The sequence below is a fragment of the Eschscholzia californica genome, unplaced genomic scaffold, assembly GCF_041429995.1.
Source record: "Eschscholzia californica isolate CP2 unplaced genomic scaffold, dmEscCali1.0.p SCAF_1, whole genome shotgun sequence".
In the NCBI taxonomy this organism is placed as follows: domain Eukaryota; kingdom Viridiplantae; phylum Streptophyta; class Magnoliopsida; order Ranunculales; family Papaveraceae; genus Eschscholzia; species Eschscholzia californica.
In genome coordinates, this window is record NW_028238198.1 from 82,656,954 (window position 1) to 82,675,952 (window position 18,999).

General features: G+C 35.9%; 3 protein-coding genes across 7 annotated transcripts; all 3 read left to right on the plus strand.

The window, feature by feature from the left end:
* The first annotated feature begins 1,693 nt into the window (after window positions 1-1,693).
* LOC147570014 (sequence-specific DNA binding transcription factor ATNDX) lies at window positions 1,694-11,389 on the plus strand. Of its 5 annotated transcripts, none has more exons than XM_086656577.1 (17): window positions 1,694-2,011; window positions 2,924-2,972; window positions 3,268-3,393; window positions 3,475-3,633; window positions 4,917-5,000; window positions 5,083-5,211; window positions 5,479-5,703; window positions 6,007-6,138; window positions 6,304-6,399; window positions 6,960-7,121; window positions 7,757-8,060; window positions 8,164-8,283; window positions 8,369-8,438; window positions 8,658-8,718; window positions 9,528-10,052; window positions 10,164-10,198; window positions 10,652-11,389. In XM_086656577.1, exons 2-17 carry the CDS (start codon window positions 2,934-2,936, stop codon window positions 11,229-11,231), a joined length of 2,847 nt encoding a protein of 948 aa, XP_086512703.1. In that variant the 5' UTR covers window positions 1,694-2,011; window positions 2,924-2,933; the 3' UTR covers window positions 11,232-11,389. The 5 variants fall into 5 exon arrangements, with proteins under 5 accessions (XP_086512703.1, XP_086512704.1, XP_086512707.1 ...); XM_086656578.1 differs by having other exon boundaries at window positions 1,733-2,011; window positions 9,591-10,052; XM_086656581.1 differs by having other exon boundaries at window positions 1,733-2,011; window positions 9,678-10,052; window positions 10,597-11,389.
* Window positions 11,390-11,659: 270 nt separating this feature from the next.
* Window positions 11,660-12,846, plus strand: LOC147570015 (Nucleic acid-binding, OB-fold-like protein). Its single transcript, XM_086672544.1, has one exon. It carries the CDS (start codon window positions 12,252-12,254, stop codon window positions 12,684-12,686), a length of 435 nt encoding a protein of 144 aa, XP_086528670.1. The 5' UTR covers window positions 11,660-12,251; the 3' UTR covers window positions 12,687-12,846.
* Window positions 12,847-14,281: 1,435 nt separating this feature from the next.
* LOC147570016 (uncharacterized) lies at window positions 14,282-18,996 on the plus strand. Its single transcript, XM_086656600.1, has 8 exons — window positions 14,282-16,226; window positions 16,325-16,419; window positions 16,509-16,612; window positions 16,818-16,918; window positions 17,014-17,117; window positions 17,198-17,635; window positions 18,277-18,408; window positions 18,605-18,996. The coding sequence occupies exons 1-8, from the start codon at window positions 15,963-15,965 to the stop codon at window positions 18,759-18,761; spliced, it is 1,395 nt and encodes a 464-aa protein (XP_086512726.1). The 5' UTR covers window positions 14,282-15,962; the 3' UTR covers window positions 18,762-18,996.
* The last annotated feature ends 3 nt before the right edge of the window (window positions 18,997-18,999 follow it).

The window sequence follows — 18,999 nt, forward strand, 5'->3', positions numbered from 1 at the left end:
GTTTTAGAATACCTCCATAACCAATATCAGAGGCATCCGTTTCAACAATTTTGAACCATTGAGGGTTTGCTAACCCTAGACATGGTAATTGTTTTACTCTAAGTTTGATTTTTCGGACTGCTTGGGTATGCTGATCATCCCAAGGTAATGGATTCTTTTTAAGCCTATCATATAAAATAGCACTATCCATTGCTATATTCTGGTAGTAGTCTGCTATATAATTAAGACTTCCTAAAAATCTTTGCAATTGATTTTTGTCTCTAATTTCATCAGGAAATTTAGAGGCAAATTCAATGCTTCTGTCAATAGGGATTATTGTCCCTTGACTAATATTCTGTCCTAGAAATCTAACTTCAGTTTGAAAGAGTTTCATTTTAGGTGCAGATATGACTAAACCATTTTTTCTGATAACATCTTTTGTAATTCTAAGATGTCTAAAATGTTGATCTATATTAGATGAAAATACTAATATATCATCTATATAGACAATAGTAAAATTTGAATACGGAATAAAAATATCGTTCATAATATTTTGAAATTCTGAAGGGGCATTTTTTAAACCGAATGGCATAACATTCCATTCATAATGCCCAAAGGGTACAGTAAATGCAGTTTTATATCTATCTTCTTCAGTTAGTTGAATCTGATAGTATCCAGATTTAAGATCAAATTTAGAAAATATTTTTGCAGAATGCAATCTATCTAAAAGATCTTTTTTGTTTGGAATAGGATATCTAATCCATTTCAGAGCATCATTTAAAGGTTTGTAATTTACTACAAGCCTTGGAACACCTCTTTCCTTTTCAGCTGCTTTATTCACATAGAAAGCGGTACAACTCCATGGTGAATAACTTTTTCTGATAAGCTTCTTTTCTAATAAATCTTGAATTTCTCTCTTACAAAGTTCAAGATATTCAGCATTCATTTGACTAGGACGAGCCTTAGTCGGAATCTGAGTTTTTTCATCAAATTCAGGTTTATAAGGTAAAGATACAATATATTTTTTCCTTTCCCAATATATATATATATATATATATATATATATATATATATAATTCGGTCGGTCGGTTCACTTTGGATGGTGTTCAAAAGTCCAAGTCGAAGACAAACCAAACAATTACCGGATGATTGTGTTTTCAGTCAAGTCGAACCGAATATTGTTCGGTTCGGTCTAAAATCGTTCGATTCAGTTTGATCGAATTTGGTCTGGTCAGTTTGGTTGACCGTTGCTCGCCCCTAAAAAATAGGGGATGCTCAGGGGCGCCTCTCGTGGCGTACATAGAACGCCTACAAATGACGGCAAGGGAAGTGTTATGGGCAATATCACTATTGGCACACCCTCCGTACTTTGACTTGGTCCAGAGACTTTGATCCGTTACCCGCAACCCTCGTCGATATACCGATATACGGGTAGTATCATATTCATTAACCCACAACTGGAGTCAAATGTGGTTATACCAAGCCAACTTACCTAACCACTAGTAAGGCTCAACCAACAAAAATCCCCCCACATGTAGCCTTACACATTGTGTGTATACGGAGCTTTACATGTAGGACTTATATTATGCTAGTTCAGTTGGTAGTGCACTTATTCTGCAATGCGTAAGGTCCAGTTTCGTTCACATACAAGTACAAAACTAGAATTATTGAACTTAGGCACGAATAATATATTTAGATGGATTATAGACGGAGTAATTTTGTTCTTATCAGATCGTATTGATTCTCTACTTTATGAATTAAACAGCAACGTTTATGAACACAGTCAAACATTTCCCCTCAATTCCCCTCTCTACTTTTTCTACGTAATTCCTTTTACTCTCTCTCTCTCTCTCTCTCTCTATTCTCTTTATTTATATCTCTCTCTCTCTTTCTCTCTCTGTCTATCTCAATAGTGAAAAAACCGGGAACTCTTATCGGTTTTCTTCTCGCTTTTCCCGCTCTCGTTTTGATTTCAAGATCTTCAAAGACGATTCCAACCTTCTTCGACTCTTTTATCTTTAAATCTCTCAAGGTAATCTCTAACTACTTGTTTTTCTATTTTTTTAAGTTGTTTATGTATTTCTTATATTTTTAGTGCAACAGATGGAAGTTTCTGTACTTTTTAGGGTTTGGGTTTTTATTTGCAAATGTTAGTATGATTCTATGATTGGTTAATGGGTTTTGTCGATTTTAGGGCTTGAAGTTATGGGTTTTGAATAATTTTTGTTCTCAGATTAATATTCCAACTCTAATGTTGGAATTTATCTATTTTCTTTCTCTCTCTCTCTAGATATTGTTCATGCAGTCCTAAATAGAGAGACATGCATGTTCAGTAATATCATCTGGATTACCCAGGATTGGTAAAAAATTCATCTTGTTGACAAAATTCTAACTATTTTATCACTTGATTTCACTAAAAAATCATATTATTCACACTGTTGCATGTCTTATATATACATGATTTAGGTTAACTTTTGATTCACTAGATGTTAGAATCACATCAGAGAGGACTCTGAATGCCTGATTTGATGGGCTAATTTCCAGTTATAGGTTATAGTTTTAGATAATATGATGAATTTGAATCGTGAGCAGAAGAAACAGTTTAAGCAGGCAGTTTTTGATATGGTCTTTTATGCTATATTTGGCACTTTGTTTTTGCCATTTATCTTATAGTAGAAAGCCTATCCAGCTTGGCTTGCCAATGGATGAAGTGGTAACATGGAGGTGAGAGTTTGCTCCAAAGGGGATCTTGCACAATCTATTTGAGATTGCGGCCCTATATGTTTGTGATTCAGCTATCTATTTTTCTGTAGTTTATAATTTATATGTTGCTTGAAAGTACATCGTCTATGGTTTAAAAAAAAGGAATTATGTTGTGTTATGGATTACTGTGTTTTGTTTTCATCTCTCAGTCTCATGTCTAACTGTTATTTTCTGGTCTTAGATACGAAAATATGCGGCATGCCAAGGAGGAATACACATGCAACAATCAAGTTAGTATCTTTTCAAACTTTTTATGGTGTTATATAGTTTATATTTGACCTCATGGAAGTTTATATGGAAACTTCTGTTACGAAATTTTTTTGAGTACCTTAAGAAAGTCTAAAATGATTTCAATTGAAAGTGTATTTATGATGATCCAATGTACCTCTAAATCAATTCATATATTACGATATGTTCTTTATTTCGGCAGCACAGTCGCTTGTTTTTTCCCCTACTGTATTCAGTCAGGTTAATTATTTTATTTGCATTCATTTGGGCATACCGACATGATTTTTTTATTGCTAGGCCATTGACTTAAGTTCAGCAGTGGAAGAGTTACACAGGATTGGTTCACAAGAGCTTAATAAGTTACTAAGGGACTCCAACAACTTCACCTTACAATGCTATAATGAGGAAGGTGCATTGGTTCTGGTAATGCATTTTGTTGATGCCCTTCTCCTACTTTTGTCAAGTTCCTTGAAATGGTTGTATGAGATTAGTCTCTTGTTTCAGGTTGATGGGGAGAGACTTGCATGGTCTCTGCCTTTGCATCTTATGGCAGTTCTTGTCTCACCTGGTCGAGATGAAGTGCGACTGAGATACTTGTTGTGTGGTTTTCGGCTTTTACACTCCTTATCCGACCTTGCATCTCGGCATACTAAAATTGAACAGGTCAATTGTTTGAACTATTGTTAATTTCTTTTGCACTGAAGAATATTCCGAAGTTAATATTGCCAACACTCGATTAAATCATATAATGTAAGATATTATTTGCTCAGAGTAATATATTGTTGCTTCTTCAAGTATGTTACTATTTTGTCTTCTTGAATCTTAATTCAAGATTGTAGGAGAGCAAGGAATTTGTACTATAGTTGACGTATCAAAGATATTTTATCCATATGAAAGAACCATAGGCTACAAAATATTTGCACAGTACTCTATGTATGTTTGATTGATCGACAAATACTTATCTTGGTTGCTTGTTTCTCTTATTTGTTCCTAGTTTATTAGGGTTGCTTCTGGGGTGTAGTGTTAGTTTCGTTTAATTTACTGGAGCGGATCCTCTGGCCAAGTAGTCGATATCGGATACTTCTACAAATCAGTTAGTAGATAATATATAATATATTGTTCATATCGGATATACCAGCTTGATATCAAATGTCTTTCGTATCTGAGTAGAGTGATAAATGATATGGCACAATATCAACTTCATTCATCTCAATGTTTAGACTTTTCTACTTGAATCCTCTGCCCTACACCATCATATCTGAATCAGTAATTAGCATACACATAATTGTTAAAGTATTACTTTAGTTTGCCCTTTTTTTCCTTTTCACATCGTATCAAATTTAATAATGGGCTTTCAAGACATAATACCGAGTAATTAGTACTTGTTGGCCATTTTCAAGCATGAGCAGTTGATCATCACTACTTTGGTGGGTCGTATAAATTTATATTGGATATCTTATTGCAATACCACAATCAGATGATTCTAGGTATTCACTAAATAAGATATTCTGGATTGGCAGAAAAAAGTAATGCAGTCTCTAAGGTTTTCATAGATAGCTCTTTCGGATATATGATCAGAACGATTTCTGATTTAAGTTGTAGGAACCTTTTGTCTAGGGTAAGTGATGCAGTTCCTGCACTTTCTCCCACTTCTTTGACCTGAGCTAAAACCATAGATTTTACCAGCTTAGCATTTCAAGTAAATACTGGTAAAGTCAGATAATAATAGGCACATATCAAATTATGTTTGGGCTTGATACGTAACCTTCATGGACATGGTGGAGAATTGGGACTCTTTCTTTTTTTCTTGTTATCTTTTTGGCTTTTTTTATACTTCGCCCCTAGCGGTGTTGTAAATGCTCCCCCTTTTTGTTTAATTCAATCAAATTATTCAAATAAAAAAATAGGCACACATTGATGTTTCTTATTTTGTTTTTGCCTGCCAGATTTTGCTTGACGAGGTGAAAGTAACAGAACAGATTATAGACTTGGTGTTTTATATGCTCATCATTCTCGCAGGTTATGCTGAGGTTGTTCTTCATCTCTCTTACTGGGTCTACATACCTTCTTATTTATATGTTGACTCTTATCAGATCTGGTTTTCTGTTATAGGAAAACTATGATACAGATTGGCTTCCTCTTGTGCATTCAGCACTTGTAGCTTGCAGTTTTCATCTTTTAACAGGATATATTTCTTCTCAGTGGCAAGATCTTGTACATGTTTTACTTCAACATCCTAAAGTAAGTTGGGCTTGCTACTTTGATTGATGAAAACTTTAAATATAGTTCACTACAAAAAATATATTGGGGAAAATATTATTTTAACGTGAGCCTATTTTGCACAATTCATGGGTTAAGCTCTCACATGTCTGGAATCCGCTTTTTTATTTTATTGTATTCATTTACTCGTTGTTTGTGCCGTGTGGGTTATTTTATTATTTGTTTGCCGTTCTTCATTTCCATATCATACTATTCGTAGGAAGCTGATTTTAGAGCCTTTTGTCTCAGGTTGATGTATTTATGGATGTAGCTTTTGAAGCTGTGCGCGTTGACATTAAGTTTCTCCAGATCGAGCTCGGAGCACTAAACAATGATATAGTATGTAGGAAATATAGTCCTTCAGCTGCTGAAAATATAGCACTCACTCTCTGCCAACAGTGCGAGGCCTCCATACAATTTCTTCATTCCTTGTGTCAACAGAAGTTGTTCTGTGAGCGTCTACTCAAGAAGAAGGTATATAAGAAAATCTAATTTTTTCGCGTTTTGGAGTTATACATATATACATTATATAATACATATATTGGCAGAACCATAAAAATAAAAGCAAAAATAAAAGGTTAATATGAAGAGATCTTTGTTTACCTCGTCAGATAATGTGTTAGCTAACATATATTCTCCATGGATTGTTCATCGGGTAGACCGTAATATTCTTGATGAGTAAAGTTGTTTATTGGCCTATCAAATGGATTTCTTAGACCATGCCAATATTTCATATATTATAATATCATTTTGCTGAAAACAGCGAACATATCGCAGGAACTATGTGAAAGTGAGGGAATCCTTTCACTAGCTCGAGCAGTTCTGAAGTTAGGAATGCCGCCACCTCTTAACGAGTCTGTGAATCTTGTGGCCGCTGTATCCAGACTAAAGTCTAAAGTCCTTTCTATTGTAAGTCTAAAGCTGCGTTGTTGGAACTCTATGAAACTAACAAATTTAGTGGAAGAAAAAAGATATTTGACCTGGCACGTGGTCTAAATTGTCTTTTCCTTTTGATGATGTTATTTATGAAAGGACTCCTTGGTTTATCCCAACTCAAGTTACTCTTTGTGGCAGTTGTTGCAACTCTGTGACACAGAAAGTGTTTCTTACCTTGACGAGGTTGCCAGCTCTGACCGCAGCATGGAATTGGCGAAGTCCGTTGCTTTAGAGGTTAGTTGTTATAGTTTTCAGAGACTGTTGGAATGGCTCATATTGACAGTAACTCAGCTTAATCGTCTAACCAACGAAGGGCCATGTACTAATGTTATACCATATACTGGTAGTACATGCATTATAGGGGACCCCATCTAGTTTTTATGTGTTGGGTAAGCTTCTTATTTGGGTCACTTGCTGCTATCTTTTCAATCAAGAATATATCTGTTCCATCAGATGTTTGTGATGAATCAATAAGAACGATCTCCTATGTTAAGACTTTCAAGTAGTATGCGACTATGATGTATGCATGCATGTAACTGATTGTCTGATACTTCCATTTGTGCAAAGTAACGGTAAATGTTCTTACAATTTTCCATTTAGGCATCGCTTATATTATGTAAGACGACATTAAACTGCTTCTACTTGATGGAACTGCTTCTTTTTGTACATCGTTCAAGTGGACTGATTCAATATTCCTAGTGGTATTATCTTCCATTTATTATGAACTGCTTGCTTCGGTGTTTCCGATGAGTCATTACCAGCTACTTCAAACTGAATTTGATTTTCTGGTGTAGGTTCTCAAATTACTAAAGAATGCTTACTGCGTGGAAGTCCAGCATGTTGATGATTGCAACGGGAATGGTTACTGTAGTGGCCTTCTGCTTCTTAACTCGATGCGTCTAGTTGATATCTTCTCTGACGATTCAAACTTTCGACATTTCATTACCGCAAAAGCTGTAAGTAATTCACTGATGACTAAACCTTATGACAGATCACGAGCACACACACACACACACACACACACACACACACACATATATACACACACACACACACACACATGTAACTGGGTCGCAGCTATCTCCACTGTCTCGGAGAACGTTAGCTATTATATCCTGTAACTAGATTGACCTCAAATTGACTCACCACCATGTGAAGCCTTGCGTGAAGAAAATGGAAGAGACAGAGAAGGAATGAGATGAAAAACGAAAGGAAAAAATAAATAAAGGAATAAGAGAAAGATGATGTGAAATTGGACAGAACTTGAGGAAGTTTTGACTCTTTTGAGAAGTTAAGTTTTCATTTAGCAGTCCGCTTAATGATCTCGCCAAAAATAACAAGAAAATAGTCACATAAGCTGCTAACCTCAACTCTACGACTGGTAAACTCCTGAAATAACCAACCTATGACCTAATTTCTGCAGTTTCACACTATACTGTAAAAGGCAAGTATCAGTAGCCAGTAGGTGATGTCAATTGAACACGAACCCATGTTATATTCTTTTACCATCTTACCTTGTAAGTTGTAACTTCATCTATTGACAAATTCGTGAAACTTAATCTCTATATAATTTTGGTTTCTCACTTTCCAGACCCACATTTTAGCTGAAATTCTATCACTGCCTCATGAAGAGTTCATACCCTCTTGGTGTTCTACGGATACTCCATTGATGGAAGAAGACGCCACTCTTGTGTATGACCCATTTGTGGCAGCTGGAGCGGTTTTAGTTTCACTTCCGGTTGGAACTGGAACATCTATCCAACTAAATGAGACAGATACAAAATGTAGTTTAACCGTTGTCAGCGTGCCACATACTTCTTATGCACAGCAGAAAACATCATTGCTGGTCAAAGTAATTGCGAACCTTCACTGTTTTGTTCCTGAGATTTGTGAAGGTGAGCCTTATGTTATACTTTGTGGATATATTGCAGAAACTAGTGTCCGTTTTACCAGTTTATTTTGTCGGTTATTCATTAAGCTCTTTCTTGTAATTCTCAGAGCAGGATAGGAACTTATTCTTCAACAAATTTCTCGAGTGCTTGCATATGGAGCAACCTAGATCCGGGTTTTCATCAACTTTTGATACCCCAAAAGCTGCAAGAGTTTGCAAGAACCTCTGTAACTATCTATCTTCCGATGTTTTTGAAAAGATATAACTTAAATTATTGTTTTATTTCCTGAACTCTTTCATATATAATTGCAGTTTCCTTGTTGGGTCGAGCATCATCTTTAATTCCTAATTTCTTAAATGAGGAGGATGTGGATCTCTTAAGGTGAGTTAAACCTCTCACTGACACTCTCCCTTTTTTTGTCATTATCTAATTCGACGTTATATAGTCTTCTGATGCACTGGCAAATCATAAGTTAACTCAGAATGTTCAGAAAATTCCACTGAAATTTTGTAGCTTCGGTATGAGCTAGAGTTAGTTTTAGCAGCACTCTATATCTTCATTGAGTATTTGATTATAATTAGTTTTTAATTTTCTATCCAGTAACATCTCCGAACAACTACAATCGCTTGTGTTTCCTTCAAAACCTGAGGCTAATATCCAGGTAAGCATCTCAAGCGTTGCTATTGTTATTCCGTGTGGCCCTCTAAGCCTTGTTATGCAATATTTTAGTACTTCCACTGTAGTTTTAATTGCTGGCCTGTATGATATAACTGCACCTTCGATAAATTTGATGGAATAAATTCAGGACTTTACAAGGTCCAAAATAGTAATGCTGGTGAATACCAGAATTTGAATTTAGAACTTAAATCATTTTCCATATACTCACCAAGATGAGATGATGGTCGGACTTGATACTCAAACCAATTCTGAAACTTTCTCACATTCACCTTCTGGTGTGTCAATTTTAGGAAAATTTCCTATATCTAACAATTCAAAGAAACTTCGCTCTTTATGGATCTTTAATCTAAGTAGTCCGAGGTACTTGTCGCAACTTCCAGAATGTTGGGGACTTGTCGGTAGACTTATGATTTATAAGTAGTGTAACTCATAATTATGAGAAGAGTTTCAAAAGAAATTATCTGCTTTTGTTTTTCCTTATAACAGAAAATAATACGAAACTTCCCTTTACTTTTTGATGTCTAATCAAAGAACAAGTCAATAATAAAGATGATTACTTCCATTGGAGTGAAACATCGAGTTTCCAAGGGATAACTTGAATTATCAGAATTTCATAAGGCGGCCTTGAGCTATCTGTTGTCTTATCAGTTAAACAATGAGTTGGCAGATTGTACCTTATTAGTGATGGGTGGGCTATACCATGCCTGAGTGCCTGACCTATGACCCGAGTTATCTATTCGTAGGTTGTGCCTCTTTTCTATAACTTAATCTTGTAAACAATGTTTCTTAAAGGGGGTTCTTCGAAGTAATGGGTATATTGAATCACCTCTAACACATAAAGTAGATCGAATTCAGTGGGAAGTAGCTTCAGGCCTCACAGTGAAGAGTGGTGAATTGAAGGAGGAAACATCTGAGAGCTTACCATACCAACATGATATACAGGAGCTTGGTAGGAGCAAGGGTATAGGTGTGATCAGTAGGACTGCATCTGAGTCTTTGAGAGAGATTGACAAGGATGCTCGAAACTTTGAAACCAGTGGATCAGATTCTAGTTCCACCATATGTAAAACTTCCCTCAATCAGATTGAAAATGGTGATTTTCCAAAATTGTCCAAGCATATTGATGATAGTGGAGTTGTTGGAGAAAATCAAAGGTGTAAATCTGCGAATCGTGAAGAAAAGAAAAGAAGAAAAAGGAAGAGAAACATCATGAATGATGCACAAATTAAGCTAATTGAGCATGCCCTCTTGGATGAGCCGGAAATGCAACGAAATGCAGCTTTATTGCAGTCATGGGCTGATAAATTAAGTGTTCATGTAAGTACAATGTCTAAATAATTCTGTTTGGTTCAACAATGTTTGATTCTAGCCTGGACATTGTAATGACTTGTTCTCTTTCCTAATCAGTTTTATCTTTGTTTTTCTCAGGGTACTGAGCTAACACCTTCTCAGCTAAAAAACTGGTAAGAATCGTCGTTGCCATGTTATTGTATTGACATTTCCTTCGACATAATATGTATATATATATTATATACGTAGCAGTTTCTGCAGCACTCTTTTTTTTCGAAGATTGTACTGTAGTATTACAGTTTGATTACGTTTTAGGTTACCTCCCCCCGTCTAAAGTACATCTATATCACTAGTCTACTGCCATGGGCTAGTGAGTGAAGGTTGTTTCTGGGGGTTATGGGGTTGTGATACCAACACTTAAATATCATTACTACATCCGACTCCGTCTTAGTTATCAGATCCTTTATTTTCACTTAGTCTTTAATGTACTGAAGATTGCTGGAAATAGAAGTATGACCAAAAAGGAGAGACGTGTTACCACCAGCATTTTTCCTTACATATATTTCAACAGGTTTGCTTTCGAAAATAAATATAGGTGACTGTGTGTGGGTTACATTATTCGACAGGCTGAACAATCGAAAAGCAAAGCTAGCTCGGGTAGCCAAGGAAGCTCACACACCATCTGAGGGAGACAATGCTTGTTCGGACAAGCCAAGTGGGTCTCAGTTCTACGATTCACCAATCGAAAGTCCACCTGCGAGCCCTAGTGAAGAATTTTATGTTCCATCAAGAACTTCAAGAAGAGGAGGAAAACTGAGAAGAACAGGAAGCAGCGAGGGTTCTGAGAATGCCACCACAGGCACAGGGTTAGCTGATTTGGCAACCCATCAGAGCTTGCAGCAGATGAACTGTTCACTATTGAGCTTTTTACGCCGTGAGCCAGGTCAGTATGTAGCATTGACAGATAGAGGGGGGAAAGAGATTGGTAGAGGAAGAATTCATCAAGTTAAAGGTAGATGGAACAACCAGAGTTTGGAGGAAACAAAGATTTTTATCGTCGATATTATCGAGCTTAAGGTTGACAGGTGGACGACCTTGCCATATCCGTCTGACTCGGCAGGTAATACTTTCAGTGAAGCTGAAGCCATTAATGGAGTGATGAGAGTAGCTTGGAATTCCACCAATATTCTTCTACTACCTCAGTAGAAGAAATTATACTTTAACCTAGGAAGAAGAATTTTGATCAATTCTTTCTTCTTTTTTGGGTCTTCATGGTACCTTTTCGCCCTTCATTTTGTTGCAAGAAAACACTGTAAAAGATTCATTAACTTTTAAGTTAAATTATCAACTGAGCTACCTTCCCATATTTGTCTCTTCTTAATGTTACACTTTGATTACACTTGCTTTTGGATACTGTTTGAAGATCATACAAGTTTTTTTTTTTTTTGATGAAAACGAAGATCATACAAGTTAACATCATAAATTAACTGTAGTTAGGGTTCATTTTCCAATTTCCATGCGTCTAAACTTGTCTGGTTGAACTCAGTTCTATTTTTCTCCACCTCATCTATTTCTCGCCATCTCATTTTCCAATTTCCATGCGTCTAAATTTCTTCTTTCACGAATTTCAGCATGTTTCTTTTTTTTGAGAAATCGACTACGGTATACGTTAGTCGTTACAAGGCATTGATACATCATTAAGATGTGGTAAACACGATAACCGCCTAAGTGAGACCAATAATTAAAGAGACTTTATTTAGTGTCTAAATTACATGAGATAAATCTTGGTGATAAACTGTTTCCACCAAGACTCGACACAAGACCTCACGGGCTTAAGAAGGCCCTAGTATACTAGGATCCCCCTACCCGCGCCTTTTGTCTCCCCAGTCCCTCGTAATCATTGGCTATCCCGACGTGACCTATGTTAATGGTTAAAGTGATTTGAGGAGATATATAGGATGACCTTGTCCGGGCCTTGCACAGACACAAGTTAGTCAGGTCAGGCTCTCTCAATGTGGAGCAAAAACATTTCTTTGCTGTTGACCTGTAGAACCTTCCAAGATTTCATTCTAGAAAACTCCAGAAGCCCTTTTCTGTAACCCTAAATCGAGCACACAGAACCCTCCTAGGTAAGAAGAACCAAAACCAACAAGTTTCTTGATTTTTTTCCAAAGAACTGCTCACAACCTGTTCGATAAAATGCCTGACTGAACTTTTTCCCTTTCTATGTCTTCATTACCCAAGATGATTTGTTTGAAAGATATAGTACCAGCAGCTCAAAACAACATAAACACACAATTTATATTACTAGAGAAAGAAACAAGATCATCAAAAGAAGGTCATGAAAAGGCAATCTTGGCATTAGTTGCTGATGAAACTGCTTCAGTTCATTTCCAATTATGGGGTTCTGAATGTGATGCTTTTGAACCAGGTGATATAATTCGTCTTACCAATGGAATTTTTTCATATAACAGGAATAATCTCATCTTAAGAGCAGGAAAGAGAGGGAAGACTGAAAAAGTTGGAGAATTTACAATGATCTTTGTTGAGACTCCTAATATGAGTGAAATTCGATGGGTTCCTGATCCAAATAACTCTAACAAACTAGTGAAGGATAGTGTTATTTCTCCACATTCAACCATTTTTCATCCTAGAAATTGAGCTTGTTACTTGTTTCAGTTTTGGCTTGAGTTTTTGTTAATTTTATTTGTTTTTAAGTTCTGGGTATTGAAGAAATAGTTATGTAGATATTGGTTTATTTAACTTTTGGTTTGAATTTAGATCCTAAAATTTTGAAACATGGTAGTTAGAGTTTTATTTACAACTTATGTGGCATTGTTTCGATATTCTGATCACATATTCTTATCAACTATTTGTGCGAATCTCAAGAATTTAAACCCAGTTCTACGATTGTACCTTCGGTACTTTAAGTAAGAGTCCCACTGATTTAGTCACCTCTCATATATCTGATTAGATTTATAATTTATTGCAACTTTTGGTTTACCTGAGCTACAAATGGAGTGTAAGTTGGAATATGAATTCCCTTGATATCACTGCCTGTTGGCTCTGCAAAAAGGCCATTAACTTAAAAACATTATACTTTGGACATGACTGTTTCTTCAACATCAGTTGGTTCGGACCTCCACTTAGTTTCACCCAAGTTTCATCCTGGTCATGGATAGATCACCCAAGTTCGGGTCCATGGCAGTGACAATTGCTCTATGAAGACTCGCTTTCGCTACGGCTCCGGTGGGTTCCCTTAACCAAGCCACTGCCTATGAGTCGCCGACTCATTCTTCCACAGGCACGCGGTCAGATCCCTGGTCTCCTTCACCCATACAAATCCATTATGAGCTCGAATTAGTCTGGTTAGATGCATTGCACCATCATATGGCATTTTGGTTATGTTTTGCATGTGACTATGAAGTTGAGTGGAGGTTGGGCGTGCACGGCAAAAGAAAATTTACCCAAAGAGTTCGGTACTCATTGATTCTCATCATAAAAAGATAATGTGAACTGACAGATAAACAAATTCCCAATTTCTAACGTGTACTAAATTTAGTTGGTTCTTTGTGGACTTGTGAACTTGCTTGAGCCTTGAGAGCAATTACTTTATTTCTAATGGGAAATCCACTTTTTTTAAAAGTTTGTTAGTAATACGTTCTTGTTATTCCTTTAGTTAAAAATGGGACTGATTCCATTTTGTTAATTTTGGCTAATTATATGGAAGAGGTAAAGAGGGTCCTTCACTTGAACTCTTTTGTATATAAAGCTAAAGTTGTCCAAGTCTGTCGATTATAGTTATGTCTCATTCCCCCTCATTAGTGCATCTACTTTTTATCACCTAAAAGAAGATTTGATATGCCCCTTTTTTATAGTGGTATACGTATAACGTAACTAGATATCACTCCGCTATAAAGACGAGTCGAGTGCATAACATGTACTAGTGAAACGAAAAAAAATACTCGGATCTAATATGAACAAAATAAAAGCTAATGCAAAAGAGTACAAAAATAGTTTCCTTCTCTAAAATTCCTGCCTGTGTAGTTAGGTGGAGTGATGGTAGTTGAGTGAGGTAGGTCACCATTTAGAGTGTGGGTTTCTGTTTGAAGTTGAACCATAATCCCATCCATCTATTAACCTCCAATATCATAAATCCTACATGCTCTCTCTCTCACACTCTCTCTCTCCCTCTCTCTAGAAGTTTCTTCCAATAGCACTTGCATATATTTATTTTTTTCATGCAAGTAACTCTTGAAAAATAAACCACCTCAAAAATATACAACTTCAAATTTAGCAAAATGAAATTGCAAAGTAGAAGACAAATAATATTTGAGAATCTTAGTAAATGGTTTGAAACAAATTTAAACAATATTCACATTTCTGAGTTTTTGTTTGCTTGATTTATAATGAGAAAGTATGCTACATACACAAATTAACAACACTTTAATATATCCAAACTTTTGGGTGTGACATTTTTGGTTTAAGCTTCAAAATAGTCTGTCATACGTAAAATCAAAGACGATATAATCAATTAGTTTCTCGAAAATACTCTTTGGAACAAAACAAACAACTGGTTGTTTTCTCTTACAAGAAACTTTGTTTTTAAAATTTAGACATCCAAGTCACCTTTTGTCATCCTCGTCAGTACCTTCTCCTGATTTTCGTATTCTTGTGAAAAAATCTTTTGTCAGCTACAATAAGTTTCGTTAAAATTATATAGAAACGATTTCTTTCCACTTTGCCTTTTCTTTTACCACTTCTCAATATTCAAATTAAATTGTATGAAGTGCAAGATCTAATTATAATATTTGAAAATATGGACAATCTTTTATCCAAGTACATCTGAAGAGAAAATCTTACATCCAACGACAAGAATTAGTAAAATTATTCTATTATCGAGATCAACCATTGGATATCAGATCGATATACTACTTTTTACATCTTTATATGTAATGGATAACGATGTATTTTTGTAACAACTGTGTTGTCAGTTTTCTTTGTCTTAATATAGTTTGTCCACCACATCTTCGATAAGGATTCATGTCGAATTTCTATCTGACAGACTTCTATTTTCGTTTTTGTACTGAGTAATGACAGAGAACAAGAAAAAAAAAAAAAAAAACTCAGCCATAAAGAATTGATGCGGCTCTGGTCAATCCCGTCTTTAATTTCCAATTTTCCAGCAATGATCCAACTCATCCACGTTGGAGGAATAGAAGCCAATAATATCCACATATCAAAGTTTGATAATACACTTCGCAGCTGTACATTTCTACTCAACCATCCCTTTCTGGTTCTTGTCATTACACATTGATTGGTTCGATTAACCATTGGACCGGCTAACTAGATTCAAGACACGTGTCAAGATTAATACAGATCTAGTGGGTCCGGCATATATGCCATGTGGCATCATGTAGGACATGAAGCTTTTTAACTACAATACTACCGGGAGTATAATAGACATATTTAGAGGATATATATGTTTATCCAATTAAAAGTTTTTACTACTTGTTGGAGCGATTTGTATATAGGCACGTGGACGAAATCCAACCATCTCTGCCATATGGATTATACAGAGAGAGAAAATGAAGAGAGAAAATGAAGAGAGAGGAGAACCTCTGATTACTTGTGAGGACAAAATAAAAATGTGAAAGGAGCCCACCAGAATTGAAATTGGAAAAAAAAAACCCAACTTCAAATCCCCACAAAAGATTGATGATGAATTGAATTCCTTCCTTTTTATTCTGAAATTATTTTCTAGAAAGAGAGAGAGAGAGAGAGGTTTTTTGCAGAAAAGAGCCTCCTTTTCTTTCTTTTTCAGATTCTGAAAGGGAAAGAGAAGCAGAGAGCTCTGATTTTTTACATTTCTAATTTGAATACAAATTTTGTTATTGTTTCATTCAAAAAGGAAGAAGAGAGAGAGAGAGAGAGAAGATGATCAGATTGTGGATTACAGTGCTTCAATTATCAGAGCTATTTGTGAGCTCAATAGTTCATTTGTTATATGGGTTTTACATTTTTAGCACAGCTGTAGCTTCAGATCTTTCACAAGGTTTAAATTTATGTTTTAAACCTAATTCCAATAAAAGGGTTAAAGATGATAATGATAATGATCTATCTTCTGGTGAAACTGTAAAACCTTATAATGGGTTACCTCCAATCGTTTTAGTTCATGGGATTTTCGGATTTGGTAAAGGGGTAAGAAATGGGTTCTCACATTTTCAACTCTTAAATTCATTTTTTGATTCATGGGTTCTAATAATGGATTTCTGGTTTTTCCCCTCTTTTGTTTGCAGAGATTGGGAGGTTTATCTTATTTTGCTGGAGCTGAGAAGAAGGATGAACATGTTCTTGTTCCTGATTTAGGATCATTAACCAGCATTTATGATAGGTGGGTAACGGATTATTCTCTGTTTTTCGTTTCTGTTATCTGCTTTTGTTCTGTCTTCTTTGAAGTCTAATGGGGTTTTCGAATTCCAGAGCTCGTGAACTGTTTTATTATTTGAAAGGCGGACAGGTCGATTATGGCGAAGAACATAGCAAGGTTTATGGGCATTCTCAGTTTGGAAGAGATTATAAACAAGGTTTGATGATCAAATACCTAAATTTTCTATTGACTAAATTTAAGCATTTTGTTTCATGGGTTTGATTATAACTTGGATATTACCATGAAATAATTGAAGATTACCCAAATTCGAAGTTTTAGTTCTATCAAAAGTTCTACATTCTATCAATGGTTTGGTTAGAAATTGGGATATTCAACTCAAATTGCTTTCCTTTCTCTTTCAGGAAATTATCCTGAATGGGATGAAGATCATCCGATTCACTTCGTAGGACATTCAGCAGGAGGTCAAGTCGTTCGTTTATTGCAGCAAATGCTAGCTGACAAGGTTTGCAACTTCTGAAAACTGGGGATCATCTATAGATTTACATATTAGTATATGGATAACCAACATTTAAAGACTATACTATACAATCTTATTAGGCTTTTGAAGGATACGAGAACACTTCCGAGAACTGGATTTTGAGCATATCTTCTTTGTCGGGCGCATTTAATGGAACGACAAGGACTTACTTAGATGGAATGCAGTGAGTGAGATTTGAAGTTATGTGTTCTTGTTCTAAACTTTCATTTTACGCTGTAAATGAATTTCAGTTTTTCGTTGCAGACCGGATGATGGAAGATCAATGAAACCTATATGTCTTCTTCAACTATGTCGTTTAGGCGTTATAATTTATGATTGGCTTGATATTTCATGGATAAAAGAATACTACAACTTCGGGTTCGACCATTTCAATATGTCATGGAAGAAATCAGGCATTTCAGGTCTGGTAGATTGTCTTTTGGGTAATACCGGTCCATTTGCTTCAGGAGATTGGATCCTCCCAGACCTAACAATTCAGGGATCGATGAGACTCAACTCTCATATCAAGACATTCCCAAATACATTCTATTTCAGTTATGCCACAAAAAGGACTAAGAAGATCATGGGTATTACAATACCTTCTAGCATTTTTCATATCCACCCTTTGCTCTTCATCAGAGTCCTACAGATGAGCCAGTGGTCTCACCCTCCGGACCTACCGCCTCCTTTTAAGGGATACAGGTTTGTTTATTGATCTTATGATAAATATATCACAAGCAAACTCAGCTAGATGATGATTTTTCTGATTGTCGGAGTCTGACTCGCCTGATTCTGAATTGTCTGAACTTGAAGAGTCTGAGTCCGACTAGTTTCAAATGAGGAGCATATTAGCCATTGTAGGTTGTTTCAGAGAAAGAAATCTTAGTTGGGACTTATTTTATTTATGATTGCAGTGTGACCCAAAATCAGCTCGAAAGTTATCCAAGAGTCCAACACACTATTCATAAAAAATCTGAAATCTGACTCTAGTCAATTCAGTTTTTGAGTCAGATTTCAGATCAGAAGAAAAACACCACCTAATTACTTAAGCGTACTCTTTAAGCATTTAACGTTCAATGCTGCTATTGGGATCTAATAACTCCCAAGTGAACTCGGTGAGATTTTTACCTAATGGCCCGTGGATTTTTTTCGTGCTCAATGACGCAAACCAATAACAGGAGGCCTCTGGATGAAACCTCTTAGGATTCAATAGGCTCCACTAGTTTTAGCCTGTTGGTTATATAAAATCTTGGATAACTTAGCTCATTAGATATTCTTGAAAGATGATTTTCTAGTTGAAGTTTGTCCAACTTGGTTACAACTCTGATAAGAATCTGTAACAGGGATGAAGATTGGCGAGACAATGACGGAGCATTGAACACAATATCAATGACTCATCCTCAAATCCCAACTGAGCATCCTAGCCGTTTTGTCGAAAATGACTCTGATTGCCAGCCTCTGCAACCAGGAATCTGGTTTGTTCTCCTTTATCATCACAATACCAACTATCTACATACTAGTATACTACTTAGTATTGCTTTCTTTTCATACTTCCTTATTTAATATCCGATGTGGACGTCGTTTTCTGGTGCTTCTATGCTTTTTCATTCGACTAGTTCATGATTCCATTAGAAAGACTAAAACGGTATTTGGTTTTCACTTTTGATCTAGGTATTACAAGATTGTCGAAGGCGATCACATACTTTTCATTGTGAATCGTGAGCGAGCAGGAGTTCAATTTGATCTCATATACGATAGTATTTTCGAGAGGTGCAGAAAGCATATAGTTAGAACTACACCAACAGTTCCTAACCAAATTCAACTATAGATCAAAACTTCATATCTTTGTACTGCATACGAAAAGAAACCCAGATAAAATGGCATCTCTTCTAATGCTGCCATTTTTACACTCCTTTTTGTTAGTTTCTCATTTTGAGTCTTCTCCTCTTGTAAATTTGAATCTCTTTCTCTTCTTGTTCTTGCTCCTGGTTGGAACTATGTCAAAGTAGATCAATATGTAGTTTTAAAGAGAGATTTAGAAGCTTACTTTGTATATGAGGCCCTAC

Excerpts from the sequence above, each read along its gene's own strand:
- LOC147570016 (XM_086656600.1), top strand. The coding sequence starts at position 15,963 with ATGATCAGATTGTGGATTACAGTGCTTCAATTATCAGAGCTATTTGTG. Across the intron at positions 16,420-16,508 it reads TTAACCAGCATTTATGATAG|AGCTCGTGAACTGTTTTATT; the intron begins GTGGGTAACGGA and ends TTCGAATTCCAG. Across the intron at positions 18,409-18,604 it reads CCTCTGCAACCAGGAATCTG|GTATTACAAGATTGTCGAAG; the intron begins GTTTGTTCTCCT and ends CTTTTGATCTAG.
- LOC147570014 (XM_086656577.1), top strand. The coding sequence starts at position 2,934 with ATGCGGCATGCCAAGGAGGAATACACATGCAACAATCAA. Across the intron at positions 2,973-3,267 it reads AATACACATGCAACAATCAA|GCCATTGACTTAAGTTCAGC; the intron begins GTTAGTATCTTT and ends TTTTATTGCTAG. Across the intron at positions 6,400-6,959 it reads CGAAGTCCGTTGCTTTAGAG|GTTCTCAAATTACTAAAGAA; the intron begins GTTAGTTGTTAT and ends TTTCTGGTGTAG.
- LOC147570015 (XM_086672544.1), top strand. The coding sequence starts at position 12,252 with ATGTCTTCATTACCCAAGATGATTTGTTTGAAAGATATAGTACCAGCA.